Source organism: Diceros bicornis, chromosome 37, assembly GCF_020826845.1.
Source record: "Diceros bicornis minor isolate mBicDic1 chromosome 37, mDicBic1.mat.cur, whole genome shotgun sequence".
In the NCBI taxonomy this organism is placed as follows: domain Eukaryota; kingdom Metazoa; phylum Chordata; class Mammalia; order Perissodactyla; family Rhinocerotidae; genus Diceros; species Diceros bicornis.
Window position 1 is genome coordinate 5,961,687 of NC_080776.1, and position 15,229 is coordinate 5,976,915.

The window sequence follows — 15,229 nt, forward strand, 5'->3', positions numbered from 1 at the left end:
ACTGAACAAATTTAAACATTAAAATACATTATGATAATGAAAGATTCTATCTAGTGGGGTAAACAGAATCCATGAGTCTATGTAGATATAAATAAATACATAAGCAAACAAACATAGAAATTGAAAGCTTAATGAGGAACCGGATATGTACATCTTCTCAAAATATTTCCCCACAAAATGAGACAAATCGTCATCATGCACCACCTGATGTGACTCAATTGGATGAACACAGCATCACTTCTGTGGTATTCCCGCCAAGGATGAAAAACCTGAGTCTAAAAATCAGTAAACAACAGACACTCTACAAAACAACTAGTCTTGAATGTTCAAAATGTGGCAGGGTCATGAAAGTCAAGGAAAGAACCAGCAAACTGTCACAAACTGAAGGAGACTAGAGACAAGAAAACAAGATGCAGAATGTGATTCTGAACTGGATCCTTTTTCCATAAAGGGCATGGTTGGGACAACTGATGAAGCTTGACCTGGGTCTAAGGGTTTGATGGTGGTACTGGTTATAAAGGAGAGAGTCCTTGTTTGTAAGTTACCACACTAAAGTATCTGATATAACAGGGCATCATTGTCAACTAGCTCAAGAAAAAAAATTATTTACCCTGTTCTTGCAACTTTTCTTTAAATTTGAAATTGTTTCAAAATTAAAAATTTAGAAATTGTTTTTAAAATAATTCTCTTTGAAAATGCAGAACCAATTTTTAAAAGATAGCAAAAGAGAAGTGATGAAGGACCAAGAAAATAGATAAAAACAAACACACTTCATATCCAGGAACTCTATCCTCTTGCACGCAGGTGGTAAGATTGGGGGAATTGATGATGATGACAGGCCCCTTTCCAGTGACCTTGACTTCGGTGAAGTCATCCACCTAAAATTCTAAGTTTAAATCTTAAGAAATTCCTTGAATGAACCAAGTGTAAATTCACTCCAAAATTTCCATTTAGAGCTGATCTGTAGTACCTATTAACAAAATTGAATTAATTACCTAGTAACATTTGCCTCTGCATTTGCTAGAACTACTGTTTCAAATCTTTGAAAACCTCTCAAATCTAATTTTCTGGAAAATCTGGGCAAAGCACATAATTTCACCTTTAGGTCATTCACACTGCATTACTTTGTCAGAATCCTTTATTCTAATCACTGCTGTTCCATCGGGTTCTATTTGTGTCTACCATTTTTATTATTTTCTTATCATTTTTACTAAAAGTAAATAAGAAAATAAGATACAAGTGAACTTTAAATTGTGTTACTACGTATTTAAAAATTTGAGGAAACTACTACTATTTGAACGTCTTTAAGTAGGGCATTCACGCTCCAGTCTTAATCATAAATGTCACCATTCTGTACTGTCTTATGCTTGGCCCACTTCACACAGTCACATTACCTGTCTTACCACTACCGACATGTGAATTTGTGCCCCTTGCACTAAAGTAGTTCGAAGCTGATTGTATCCTAAATGAACGATACCGAATATCAGTATAATTTCCAAATTGCGATGGGGATTTTTTTTGCTTTATGCTGAAAATAAATAAAAGTAAAATGTTGAGGATAAAGATGCTCCCTTCCCCTTCTCGGAATCATAGTCTTGCAGAGACTGAAGGAAACTTAGGGGTTCATGTACACTACAGTAATCATTTCTATAAGGTTTATACATTCATTAATACAATGAACAATTATTGAACACCTGTGTAAAAGGCACTGAGGATAGAACAATTACAGTTTTCAGTCTTTCGAGGAAGGAAAACATTAAAAAAATAATTATAACCAAATGTAACAGATAATGCTAAGACACAGGGAGTAAAGGGTGGGGAAGGAAGATGAAGCAAGGAAAGCTGAGTCTAAAACCTAAAAGACGAAAAAGGATCAGGAAGAAGAAAGAATATGTGTGTTGGATGGAGTGGGAGAAAGAGGTGGGAGTCTTTTTTTTTTTTGTGAGGAAGATCGGCCCTGAGCTAACATCCGCCAATCCTCCTCTTTTTTTGCTGAGGAAGACTGGCCCTGGGCTAACATCCGTGCCCATCTTCCTCCACTTTATATGGGATGCCACCACAGCATGGCTTGCCAAGCAGTGCATCGGTGCGCGCCCGGGATCCGAACCAGCGAACCCCGGGCCGCCGCAGCGGAGCGTGCGCACTTAACCGCCTGCGCCACCGGGCCGGCCCTGAGGTGGGAGTCTTTTAAGCAGAGGAAACGTATGAGTGAAGACCCACAGATGGGGGAGGGGGTAGAAGATTCCAGGAAAGGATTAATTCTAGAATGACTGGTATCTCAAGAGTTAGGGAAAACATCTCTGCCAGATAGTAATCCAGCCTCTACTTGAATGCTTCTAGTGACTAGAAGCTCACTATCTCAAGAGACTTCACTCGTGGACAACTCATATTATCTTATTTTTTTGCTCGTATTAAGGTGATATCTTCCTTCCCGTGACGAACACTCATTTCTCTTAGTTTGGCCTCCTCTTCCACATGAGAATTCGGAAGTGTTTGAAGAGAAACAAAGTCCCCTTTCCTCCTGGGTACTAATGCCATTACCTCCAACAATTCTCTGTTGAATATGATTTCAAAATCTTCCCAAGCTAGCTCTGATGGCCTAGCAGTTCAAGTTTGGCATGCTCTGCTTCAGCGGCCCAGGTTCGGTTCCCGGGCCTGGAACCATACCACTCATCTGTCAGTAGCCATGCTGTGGCAGTGGCTCATATAGAAGAACTAGAAGAACTTACAACTAGAATACACAACTACGTACTGGGACTTTGGGGATGAAAAAAAGAGAGAGAGGAAAAGTGGCAACAGATGTTAGCTCATAGTGAATCTTTCTCAGCAAAAAAAAATAAAAGAAAATCTTCCCCAAGATGAGTTCTTGTTCTCAAGTGGTCTCCTTCTAATTAGTATCAGAATTCAATATAGTACTCGAAATAATAACAACTAATATTTATTGACTGCTTAGAATGTGCAAAACGCTATGTTAAACACTTAACACGCGTTATCTCATTTAATATAATCACCTCATTTCCTCTTGCAGATGGGAAATTAGAACCTTAAAGAGACGAAATAAATCTTTATTCCATAAGCCACTAAATGGTAGAGCTGATATTTGAACCCAGGAAGTCTGGCTTCACCACCTGCACTGTTAACCATTAAGCTACGTAGCCAAACCGTGACAGACTAGATGACTAGCTCTCTTTGATCATAACACTATGCTTTTATTAGTTTAGTCTATAACGGCATTGAAAGTCATTTAAAGGTTGGCCTATAACCTAGAATCATAACTTTTTATTACAAACTTGAAAATAAAAATTGCCCAGCCTTCCATTTAGAAAGTACACTGCGTCTTCCTTCCTCTTCTGTTCCTTTCTTTTTGTATTGTCCCATAAGTCAAGGATGACTGTTGCTTGATGTTTCCAAGAAAATGCCAAGGTTCACATTCTAAAGTAAGAGCTTGGTACTTTAGACCTGGAATAAACCTTAGTTCCACACACAAAACAAGGAAACGAAAGTGGCACAGCATTCGAAGGATAATTGGGTTCTCTGCTATTTTACACTGTGATCCATGTAAATGACCCATCTAGAAATTGGGATCAAGGAAATTTTCTGGAATCCATACTTACATGTTATAATACATTTCAGAGATTGGTAAATTTTCCATGATGTATATAAAAACAACTCTTTTTTATTGGATTTTGAGCTAATTTATTTCTCTATGGCCCCATTTCTAAAACATCATCATCTTATTTACCTTTCACTGATTGACTAAACTAATAAATTGTGCATTTCTGCTATGTGCCAGGCACCATAATCAACAGGTAGATCTAAATTTTTTGGAACAATTAAAAGGAATTAAGGAAGTAAGTGGTACAGATCCAGAAAAAGTAAAGGGCCTGGAACATTTGACCACATAGTTGAGTGACCCACGCAGGACCTAATTCATTTTAATCTGATTTAGTATTTAATTTGAGATTAGAGTTTAATTCTAAATTGTTTTTGTTTGTTTGTTTTGAAGCCAAGATTTCCTCTTTCTCTAGCCACTCTAAGGGGAAATTACATGGGTAAGGTGGGAATTGAGAAGAAAGCGCCAAATTTGATCCAAAGTGTAAAAAGTTTATCAAGTTGTGGAATATCCGTGACAAAAAAAAAACTAGTTCTATCATCAACTGAGCTGAGGTGTGATCCACTAGTCAAACAGTTACAAGGGAAGATAAACAGCTGAAGTTAGTTTTCCTTCTTAGGTCATAAGTCTGGAGTTAGATTCCACATCTACAGAGATTTGAAGTCACTCCTTGATATGCCTATTTAGAACCTATCTTCATAATGAAAGATGAACTCTTGTCTTGCACTAGGTAATCTTTCATCCTGCAGTCTCTTTGCTGTCCCAGGACTCTGTTTCCCGTCATTAACTAGCATCTCACAGTGTTGGCCTCCCTGTTCCTAACCATCTCCAGTGGAATATATCTTCATTTTTCTGTTATTTTAAGAATTAAATTACAAACCCAGCAGGAAAGCAACTGCATCTAATTGATTTTGTCTATTTCCTAACACTTCTGTTGGTGCTTAACATATCTCTTTTCACACTCCTTTAGTATTCATTTTTTGCAATATAATTGAGAATTGATATTACCCCTAATACTAAAAAAACAGCAATATCTAAGGCCTCCTTGGCAAATACAATCTCTCCGTTGGTGACTGAACTCCGAGCAGGGATCAGACAATGTTGGAAAAGGAAATTCAACTCAGGAACAATAGAGAAGCAGCAGGAGGCAATGGAAAGAAGAGATCTATTTCGGAGAAAATCTGATTCTGAGTCCTTAAATTCCGTGTGTGACCTTAGACAAGTCCCTGTAGCTCTCTGGGACTCTGTAAAATTAAGGCAATTAGATAATCTCAACTATTCCAGAATTCTGATACTTGATTTTACAAAAAAGAGAGAAACATTTACTCTGAGAACAATTTTGAGGGAGATCACCTCAAAAGTTAAAGATTCTGCCTTCCCTTTTTTTGCAGCCAAATCCAACAGTTAGCTTATCTCATTGTCATTCTATTTCTTAGACTGTAGAGCTGTTTGAAATTCCTTTTCTCACTTTCTATTCTAGTAGATACTTTTGTAATATATTTCCTCAGTAGTCTCCACTCTAATATTTTTGCTATATCTCTGTTTTTCTTGTATATCATTTGTTTATCCATTAATAGATTCCTAACTTCTTCCTCCACAGACTGTCTTCCCCACCACCTTGCTTTGTGATAGAATCTCTTGAAAACAAAGTGGAAGAAGATGTCATGGTGGTGACACTATCTTTTTTCTTTAACATTCAGTAAGGACTATACATTTCCAGTGTCGCACAACATAATTTCTACTTTCCTGGGTATAAGCATATATTTTTAAAGTACCATATTCAGAACGGTTACTAAGATAGAGCCAAAAATACTTGCATTTTAAATAATTGCTTGATGGATGACAAAGTCTAGTTCCTACACAAAGACTATTTCCTCTCCTCAAATTTATATACATCTTCTTTTCATATTCTGTCTTCTAATTTGTCTATATTTTCTCTTTTGACTATTTTTTCCATTTCATCTGCTTTTAGATCTTTAATCCTAACTGTCCAACCTCTTCAATTTTCATTCTTTCCTCCGAAGTAACACTGGCACACATATATCGTTTCCATCTGTGTCCTCAAGTCTTCTTTCCAATATCAAGAGATAGGGCTGGCCCTAGGCAAAACTATGAAGGAACAAATATACCTCTCTTTGCCCTCTTGTCCTCCACTTAGAATTGTCTTTTGTCCTCCTTTTGGCACCACTGTTTTCTAAAGTTCTCTTGTGTCCCTCTAGTTGGTCCTAATGAATTCAGGTGGGCCTTCTGTATTGCCCCCAATTCTGGACTTTTTCTGATTTCACTTCCTGCAACAAACTTATCTGTCTGGAGTCCCACTTTCAAGGTGCACTTAAGATCTGAATCATTTGATGTCTCAGAATGAACTAATAGCTTGTGTATTCTCTTTTCTAGGCAAAAGTATAACCACCGGGGGCTTTTGAGGAATTTTATCTAAATAGAAATAATATAAGGTACACAGTGAAAACGTTTTAGCATGCCTGACTTCCTTCTCGTCTAAATATGCCATGTCCAGCAGAAATTGACTAAAATGGAGAAAAACTCTAAAGCAGAAAATTGATATACCAGCTAATTTACAGATGAGGAAGGGACTTATTAAAGTTCCCAAAGATAAAACTTCTCAGTGAAAAAAATTATTTACCTGAGGGTTTTAAAAAATTTTTAGGTAAAGTGGAGGTGTAAGGAAAATATACAACTTCAGCATTCAGTTTATCAGCAATAACAGATATAAGTTTTCACTTCCTCTATGCTGTTATTTTTAACTATTTTTTCATCACTTAAGAAATTTACTGTACATAAATCTCTTACACTCCCATCTTCTGGATTTCTGTTCACCATTACTTTGAATAAAATATGACACACACATTGCCCCAAATCCCTCTATAATCTATTTGCCAAATGTTTCACCATTTATTAAGCACTTTGAAATACATTAGTGCATTGGTTTCTCGCTACACTGTGAGATAGATTTACAAATGGGAAAGCCAGTGCTGAGAGAAATTGTGATACGCTACTCAAGTCACGAGGCTGGTGAGGCACAGAACCAAGAATGCAACTCTCATCTTCTGACCCTATCCACCTCCCCAGACTCCTTCCCTGCTGAATTCCACACAGAACCTACCTATGGGATAATTATGGGAAGTTTTACTTTTGTCTTGTTTCCAATTAAAAAACAATGAAATAAAAATAATAATGATTTTAAATGTAATGTCCAAACCCCACACTCATGGAATCACATAACGCCTTATGATTTTAAATCTTACCCACTAAATTCACAAAGGTGAGTGAACATTTACTTCTCCCTCTTAATATATACATCAAAACTCTTAAGTAAGGGGTCAGTAACCACAAGCTAACCTAGAATGAGATAAGGTGCATAGACGAGACGTTGGTTTCTACGACACATATTATTTGCATAATATTTATATTATTCATTCAAGACTGGGAATTACCACGCTAAAATGAAGTAGATTCGGTGCCTTTTCAGATTTCCCTGGTTTTCAAACAGTTTTCTGAATCTGTGACAACTCACAGAAGCCAATTCCTTTCTCAATCTCCCTGGACCCTATCTGGTCAGGATCTGATAGCTAGCTTTGTAATTTAAAAAGCAAACATGAACGTGAGAACACAGAAAACGTGTTGTGAGGAGCAGAGTAGACAGACCGCAGCAGTAAAGTTACGTGAGTCAAGAAAATTCTTGAACATGGCACATATATTGACTCTTGTTTGGCATTTCTAGTAAATAATTTTTAGGTACTAAAATTTCTTAGAAGCTTTCTATGCCAACAGCCTTCAAACTATTTCCTTTCTTTACCTTACTTTTCAACCAAGCTTTCTAATGTTTCTGGTTTTCAGTACCTTTCTCTCCCATTTATTGTACCTTTCATCTGATACTTTTGTTCATCACATTTTTAACTAAATTCATTAAGAAAACTTTTGAAAGCATTTTGGCCCAAAACCTAGAATTCGCTGGTTTCCAATTCAACCAGTTCCAACATTAGTTCCAATTCAAACAGTAACAAGAGGTATTCTTTTCCTTGCCCAGGGCACGTTCTGATTTACTCTTTTAATTTACTGAAATCAAAAGGCTGCTTTGGGGGCATGCTTAGACTCGCCCCATTAGCTAGAAGACAGATGCAGGGGTGATTTCTAAATATTTAATTTCCTGCTTTAGAAAATGCCTTAAAACTCTTCTTTTTACCTCTCATTAACGCCACATTTAGGAGTGCCTGGAGCATCGCTTTCAAGCCCTCTTGCCTTTTTTACTCACCGGCTGCCTTTTGACGCCCAGCCAATTTTTCCAGACCAGGACCCGAAGCTGATGAAACTGAGAAGCCATCCTTCAAACACCACGAACAAGAGAATTCCTCTCTTTTCTTCCACCCCTCAAAAAAAAGAATTGGTACCCGGTCCAAGTTGCTGTGTGTCAATGGGTCAAAAGCCTTTTCACGGCATAACTACGTGGGAGCTAGGGTAAAAAACCCGCAAATCTCTTCCTGCTGGATTTTTCTCTTGGGTTAATCCTTGACCAAGGAGCACTTGTCAACCAACTCTTCTTCCCAAACAAGGACCCAGATCAGGATCTTTCAGTGGCTTTTGTTTATTTTAAAACAACATCCAGTTGCTGTTGTCGCATGAAGCCCAGACTCAAGGAAGAATGAATATCATTCAGATAATGCTCTACTGTAAAAAAAAAAAAGCTGAACCCACACCTCCTACTCTCCATGAAATTAACTGCCTATCCACACCTTTGAGAAGGTGTCACCTGCACTGGACACGTCATGAGGAATTAGGTGGGACCCTGGCCAGGCCAGTAGGACTTGTCCTACATTCTCTCACCTTCTTTACTGCATAACGTCTGCTCTAGCAGAGGCAGGGCACAGAGAGCATTTTATAGACTCTGGGCCCAGTGACTCTTATAATATTTAAAGTGTCATTAAGATGCTTTAAGTCAATAAAGCCAGAACTCAGCTGAAAAGCTCTGAACTTCAGCCCATCATTAGAGAATATAGAGAAAATCTCAATCTTCAGCCTAAAGTTCAGTGGAATGCTTTGAGTTGAGGGGAAGTAACTATGTTGGCTACATCTCACCTTCTATCACAATTTACTAGGTTAAGCAATGCATAAAATAAAAGGCAGGCTATAGGTGATAAAGGGGAGCAAAATATACTATCCTAAAATATACCACTTTGGCATATTGATTATTTTGAATTAAAGTTACTTAAGAAACAGCAGATGCAAGAAGGACACTCTGATTCTCCTTTGTCCCCCTGAAAGTGGGATATAAATCTCCCTTGTGAAAGGTACCATTTCTATACCAGGTAGAAGGCATGCTTATCACCAGAGTAGGGAATTCAAGGGTGAGAAGGCTATATAAACAAAACGTGTTACGTCCTCACTAATTTACTACCCTAAGCCCAAACTTCTTTGTCTCTTCGATTCTTTGAGAATTTATTGTTTATTTGTCTAAAAGGTATAAAAGCTGCCTGCTTTGATCACTTCTCTGAATCTCATATTTTTATGAGCTCCAGTATGTACATAATTAAATTTCTCTCCTGTTAACCTGTCTTATGTCAATTTAATTATTAGACCAGCCAAAGAACCTAGAAGGGAAGGAGGGAAAAATTCCTCCTCTACCGTGACATAAATGACATACAATGGATTCCCTCATTTTGGGGGGCAGGGATTCCTGTACCTGTTACAGGAAAGCTGTACTGTTTCAGGCTTTTTGTTTTTTTTTTTTTTTTTTGCGAGGAAGATTAGCCCTGAGCCAACATCCGTTGCCAATCCTCCTCTTTTTGCTGAGGAAGATTGGCCCCGGGCTAACATCCGTGCCCATCTTCCTCTAGTTTATATGTGGGACACCCGCTACAGCATGGCTTGACAAGCAGTGCATCTGTGTGCACTGGGATCTGAACCTGCGAACCCCAGGCCACAACAGCGGAGCATGAGCACTTAATGGCTTCGCCACTGGGCTGCCCTCCCACCCTATCACCCTATTTTAGGTTTTTATGGTTAAAGCAGACATATGTTGACCCAGGATATTTCTGAGTTATGGTTTAAGACAGTTCTACTGCACTGGAAATATCTAAATCAGCAGAAGAAATAAAGTGTAGATTAGAGGAGAAGAAAAAAGGCTCTATGCTTGAATTATTGAAGGTATTTTATAATTAAGTAATTTTAATTGTGATTTAAGAGTATATACGATGGAGAAGTCTGACATAAGGGTTTCTGGAAATAACCTTGCTTAAGCACCTTAATGGCAACCCGTTGCCCTGATAGTCAATGCTCCGGCCAATTTTCCAATCTCATCTTCCAATAGTCTATTACAAATGCTTGACCATCTGCCAAACTGTGTATACTACAATGTGCAAACACAACCCCTGCTTTCTGGTTCCTAACTAGCTTATGCCATCTCCTCTACCTGGGATACAAGCCTCCCTCTCTAAGCTCCCACCTTTCAAAATTATCCCCAAATTGACATAATCCATGAAGACTCTTTACATATACCCCATAAGATATCCTCTCTCCTGCCTTTGAATCCAGCAGAGTTCTTTGTTTATATCTCTCTCAAGGAACTTACATTTTTGCCTTATTGTTATTTTTGTATGTCTTATTTTTCCCCACTAGATTGCAAATTCTTTGAGAGCCTGGACTATTTTGTATCACTATACTTTACACGTGATCGATGCTCAATGACAGCTGCTGAATTTAATTGAATAGACTATTGGAGCCAAGGCTGGGGAAGCTCCCTTTCCATCCTCACACTTTTCCATGACTGATCCAGACTCTATCTGTGGAATCAGTTAAAGCAATACTTGAGTTCTCCCTTCAAACCCAGAGCAAATGCTGTTTCAGCTTCCTGGTCCCCACGCCAGCTCTGCAATGTTGGTGGCAGCCAGCCCAGGGCTGACTGGAGCCATGTTGGCACACGTCCATTGCCCTGCAAATTTGGCTCTGTCCCTCCTGTGAGGAATCTCTCCAAGCCCAATCCTCGTGAGGCAGTCAGTCCTGAATATCTAGATCCAACAAATTTTATTTTTTTTCTGAAAGGTTAAAGACATGGTATTCTTCAGACAGCTGAAGGCCTCAGAGATAATACCCTCCTTCACCGGTCCTGGGATGCAGTGTCCAAGATTCCTCTGGCTTTCTCAAGCTTTGCCGATGACTCGAGCTCCTGCTTCCCTCCCTTTCTCTGCCATTTGTCACAGTCTACAACTCACTAATGGTGTGGTTCGCAAATAAACATTACTCAGTTGTGAAGACAAGGTGGGATTTGAGGATGTGACTGTATGTGTTAAGGGACTTACCGGCACAGGGTCACTTTATTCAGTCAGGTTACTTCAGGTTAAAAACTGACTCACCACGTGACTGACGCAGGTGAAAGTTCAGTTCAAAATGTACCAAATGGTTTCTCCCAACAGCTGCTCGTCACCTCCTCCATATAATTGTGGAGTTGTTTTGTTGTTGTTTGTTTAACTTTGGTTAAAGATTCTCTCTCAAGAGGTCCTCTTGCTCAGACAACTTCATCTATTACCTCTAATTTGTTGATAAAGATAATGTATTTTATTACAACCCATGACCTCTCAGGAGACTGATTTCTTCAAAGTAATTTCCAAACTATACCTTAGGTGTTTAATATATGTAAGATATTCCTTTGTACCTGAAGACACACGATGTCATAGCTTTAAACATCACACACACCTCTTTGGGGACTAGGGTAGTCTTTCACAAAACATGATCCAGAGTAGTTTAAGTTGGAGTACATAGATAATCAGACCTCCAAATTTTGCCCCACTTTGAATATCTGTACCTTGGCATCTATATTGACCATATGGGCTTCTAGTATCTTCTTTAAGGTTTTTAAATTTCTTTTAAAATTTGATTTTAAAAACATCTTTTAAAATTCCTTTGCAGAAAAGGCCTTGCCCAACATTAATCTTGGAAGCTATAGCTTACATAAATCAGGAATTATAACCTCTGATCAGAACAGAACTTGAAGTAATTATTAGACCAACCAAAAGGAAATGGGAGAGAGAATGTGGAATAAGATTGAAGATAGTGAATCTTTATTTTTTTTTGCACAGAGGAAGATGGAGCTTTGTGCCCCACCCATGACTGTGGATTGGGGTGTTATTGGCAGCTATCTTAGGATTCCCACTTGAGGGAAAAGAGAACAATTTAGCAACCAGAAATAAGCTGCACCCAGGACGCACAGCTGCTGAAAAATGTTTTTTAAAAAGCAAAAAGCTAAACTGAGCAGCAAATAAACAGAGGCAAACTTAGAACAATACAATTCATGAAAGAATGCATTTACAAGTAAGCTGTTTACAGATTTTATTCTTATATTTGTACCAAGAGGTTAATTACTCTATTTGGTAGGATATGGTGATCTGCCACACTACTCATTCATTTCAGTGCTTCTGCCGGAGGCAGACCCAGGCTGTCTTTAGGATGACTTCCAAGTCTCAGTCCATAATCTCTGCCTCCAATCCCTTTCTCTGCTCTTGGTAACTCTACTCCTTGGCAGTCAACAGATGCATCTCTTTATTAATCAAGGAGTCATCACATCCACCAGAACTGAGACAGTGTTTCCTTTTGTACACTCACTTCACCAGCAGTAAAAACAAAAATATAGCTTTACCATGGAACAGGTTCCACAAAAATTAGCTAACCCCAGGATTCCAGCTTTCTGCTTTCCTGAGCTCTAGTAACTACAAGTTTTGGAGAATAGTTCGACCAGCCCAAATTTGACTGAGCCATGCCCGGAATTAGTTTTGAACATGCATGGTCATCCTCTTGAGGTTGATCTCATCCAGGGTCACCTCCAGGGTCACTTCACCTACTGAATCTTGTTAGAATGATGGCTCTGCCAAGGCTGCACAACTGTGTAATTGACAGGCTCCATAAGCATTGGATGTGGCAGCTCTTGTCAGTCAATTGTCATGTAGTGAACTCCAGGACCAGGGGAAGAGGGAATCAGTCCGACCATGGATAGGATATTAATGTGGCTGAAACACATTACTTTGTTTCAACAGCACTTATTAAAGATCTCTATTAATAATAATAAATGCTAGAATACAAAGCTCCTGCTGTTTAACTCATCACTGTACAATAGAAATCTAGCATAGATCTTGCCCTATAGTAGGTGGTCAATTAATGCTCATTGAATAATTGAGTAGCAACCACGTGTTAAGCATTTATGGAATCATCATAGAAGGCCTATCATATAGAAACTGGCATTATCCCCACTTTCAAAGGAAGAATGTGACACTCAAAGAGGTGATGTAACTTGCCTAAGTTCACCCAGTTAGAAGTGAGGATGGTGGGAACAGCAGAGAGGGATCTCAGACCCTAAATCCGTACTTTTCCTCTCTGTGCTGCTGCCTCCAGTCCCGCATACTGTCTGCATGGAAAGAGCTGAGAAGGAAAGAAAAGAACTTCAGGGGTTTTCTTGGTTCTGTAGGAGCCTATAAATACCTTGTAGAGATTTATTAACAATGAAAAATTCTTGCCAAAATGAGAACACAAAGAATAACTGCATCAGGAATTCGGGAAAAGGAAAGCTATTCTTTTTAGGCTTCATGGTAGAGCATCAAAGAACTTCCCAGCCTGGCCCCCGCCAGCTTCACCAGGTGTGTCTCTCCAGTGTCCACCGTCCCTCCCGCCATGTGTTATAACGCCCGGGTTGAGGACTAGTCACTTTCAGGACTTGGTCATGCTGCTCCTTCTGCCCCAAATGAAATCGTGCTCATTCTTAAATGACTGACTCAAGTGTTGCTTCCTCTCTGAAGCCTTTCCCAGCTCTTCCACCCACATGCCCCCACCCCTGGCTGAATTAATCACCCCTTCATCTGTTTTACCATAGTTCTCTGTTCATAAAGATAGTCCACTCATCACCGGTCTCTGTTATTGTCAGTCTGTCTCCGCATCTACACTCTGAGCCCGTTGAAGACAGGGACCATGTTTTTTGGAACACCAAGAGTTGAGGATTAATTCTGTATCCCTGGAGGCTAGTGAGAACTCTAGCCTGACTAGATCTAAGAGCTGGTTTGAAGTTGTAGAAGATAAAGTTTGAAGAGTGAGGGACCTTAATGCTAAAGAACGGAGGATGCCCCATTGAGGATTTAGAGTGGGAAGTTCCTGGCAACTCTTCTAAAGAAACAGGGCATGATGAAACGGATGCTGTGGGAAGATGCAAATGTTAGTAGAACGAGACATTCAGGTTGAGATTTGAAATCTCTATTTTGAATGGGGAAAAAATGTGAAATTGAGTTAATGATGAAGCAAAATAGTTTAGGAATCTTAATGGCAACCATATTCATAATTTTACTCCTTAGCCTCCAAACTGGTTTTTATCCATGGCATTACAGTGATGAGTTATCTGTTTTCCCACCATTAATTGACTTTTATATTAGGATGCTGTGGTATGCTCATCTTATACAGGATCTGACCTTTATAATACACTTGTGAGGTCAATATTATAATCTCTGCTCTATAGATGAAGACACATAGGTCAAGCAGCTTTCCTGGGTCCCACAGCTTAGGATTGTCAGAAAAGTAATTTGAACCCAGGTCTCTGTGTCTGCAAAGCCTGTCCTCATAAAGCAAGCATGGATAAGAAAACATGGCAAGTGTGTGCATTTGACCCAGGTGGAAATGTGCAATAAGTTGGGAAACTGAAGCTAACTCATGGCAAAAATAACAACATCCTTCTTTTACGAGGAGGGTGGGGCTCCACCAGAGGCTTAAGGTGATGAGGCACCAATTGCTAATACCTCATTACCTAAGATCTACCTGTGATAGAAGGTGGTGACAGCTGATGCTATGAAACAGGTAGGTGTGAGGAAGGTATCAGATTCGGCATTGTCAGGTACTTTATCAGCACTGAGACAGTCAATAAGGATGTGGACAGAAGAACTGTGTCAGGAAGCAACTGGTAAAAATCTGATCCACAAAACCAGGAAGCAAGACATATTTTAAGGGGTTTTTTTAGACATATTTTTATGACATTTTATTTTTAAGACATATTTTAAGAGTCTTTAAACAAGACTCACTCATTCCAAGCTAAGTTGTGAGACAGCTCCTCCCTCCGAGATGGTACAATGGTACAGCATGCCCCATCACAAATAACATGGTCTTTTCAGGAGAACCAGTTTGATAAACTAACTGATGCTCTTACTTACCATTGAGTCGTGTGAGCCTGGGAATTTCAGGGTAATTTGCAATCTTGCAAAGAATTACTCACCCACTTACCCAGGATGAGTAATAATTTGCTTGGTTAAACTGGTAAAGTACGTTGAATTAATTAGTTTTACTACATGTGTTGCTATAATCTTGTGGGGATAAGAAATAATAAAAGTCTGTAAAATTTGGGGGGGAGGCTTGGCCAATCTATTAAAACTTAAGGAAAGATTTGAGGTAAGAAAGATCAGTCTTGCTCTTTTTGCAGTGGAAGTTCTAATCAAGTCTCCACTTTAGAGGAAAAAATGAAAATAAAATACTGTTGTCTTCTTCTCAACATTTGCCTTTTCCCCCATAAAACCTAAAGCAGCTTAAAAGACAAATCTATGTTTTTATCTAGTATCACTTCTTTCTTTATCAAAAAAATATAGC

General features: G+C 39.0%; 1 protein-coding gene across 1 annotated transcript in view; it reads right to left on the reverse strand.

The window, feature by feature from the left end:
• ABCA12 (ATP binding cassette subfamily A member 12) overlaps positions 1-7,952 on the reverse strand; it is a 162,933-nt gene extending 154,981 nt beyond the window's left edge. The window contains exon 1 of the mRNA XM_058533418.1: positions 7,884-7,952. Within this exon, the coding sequence (XP_058389401.1) occupies positions 7,884-7,952 (69 nt within the window). The remainder of the gene's footprint in view (positions 1-7,883) is intronic.
• Positions 7,953-15,229: the final 7,277 nt, after the last annotated feature.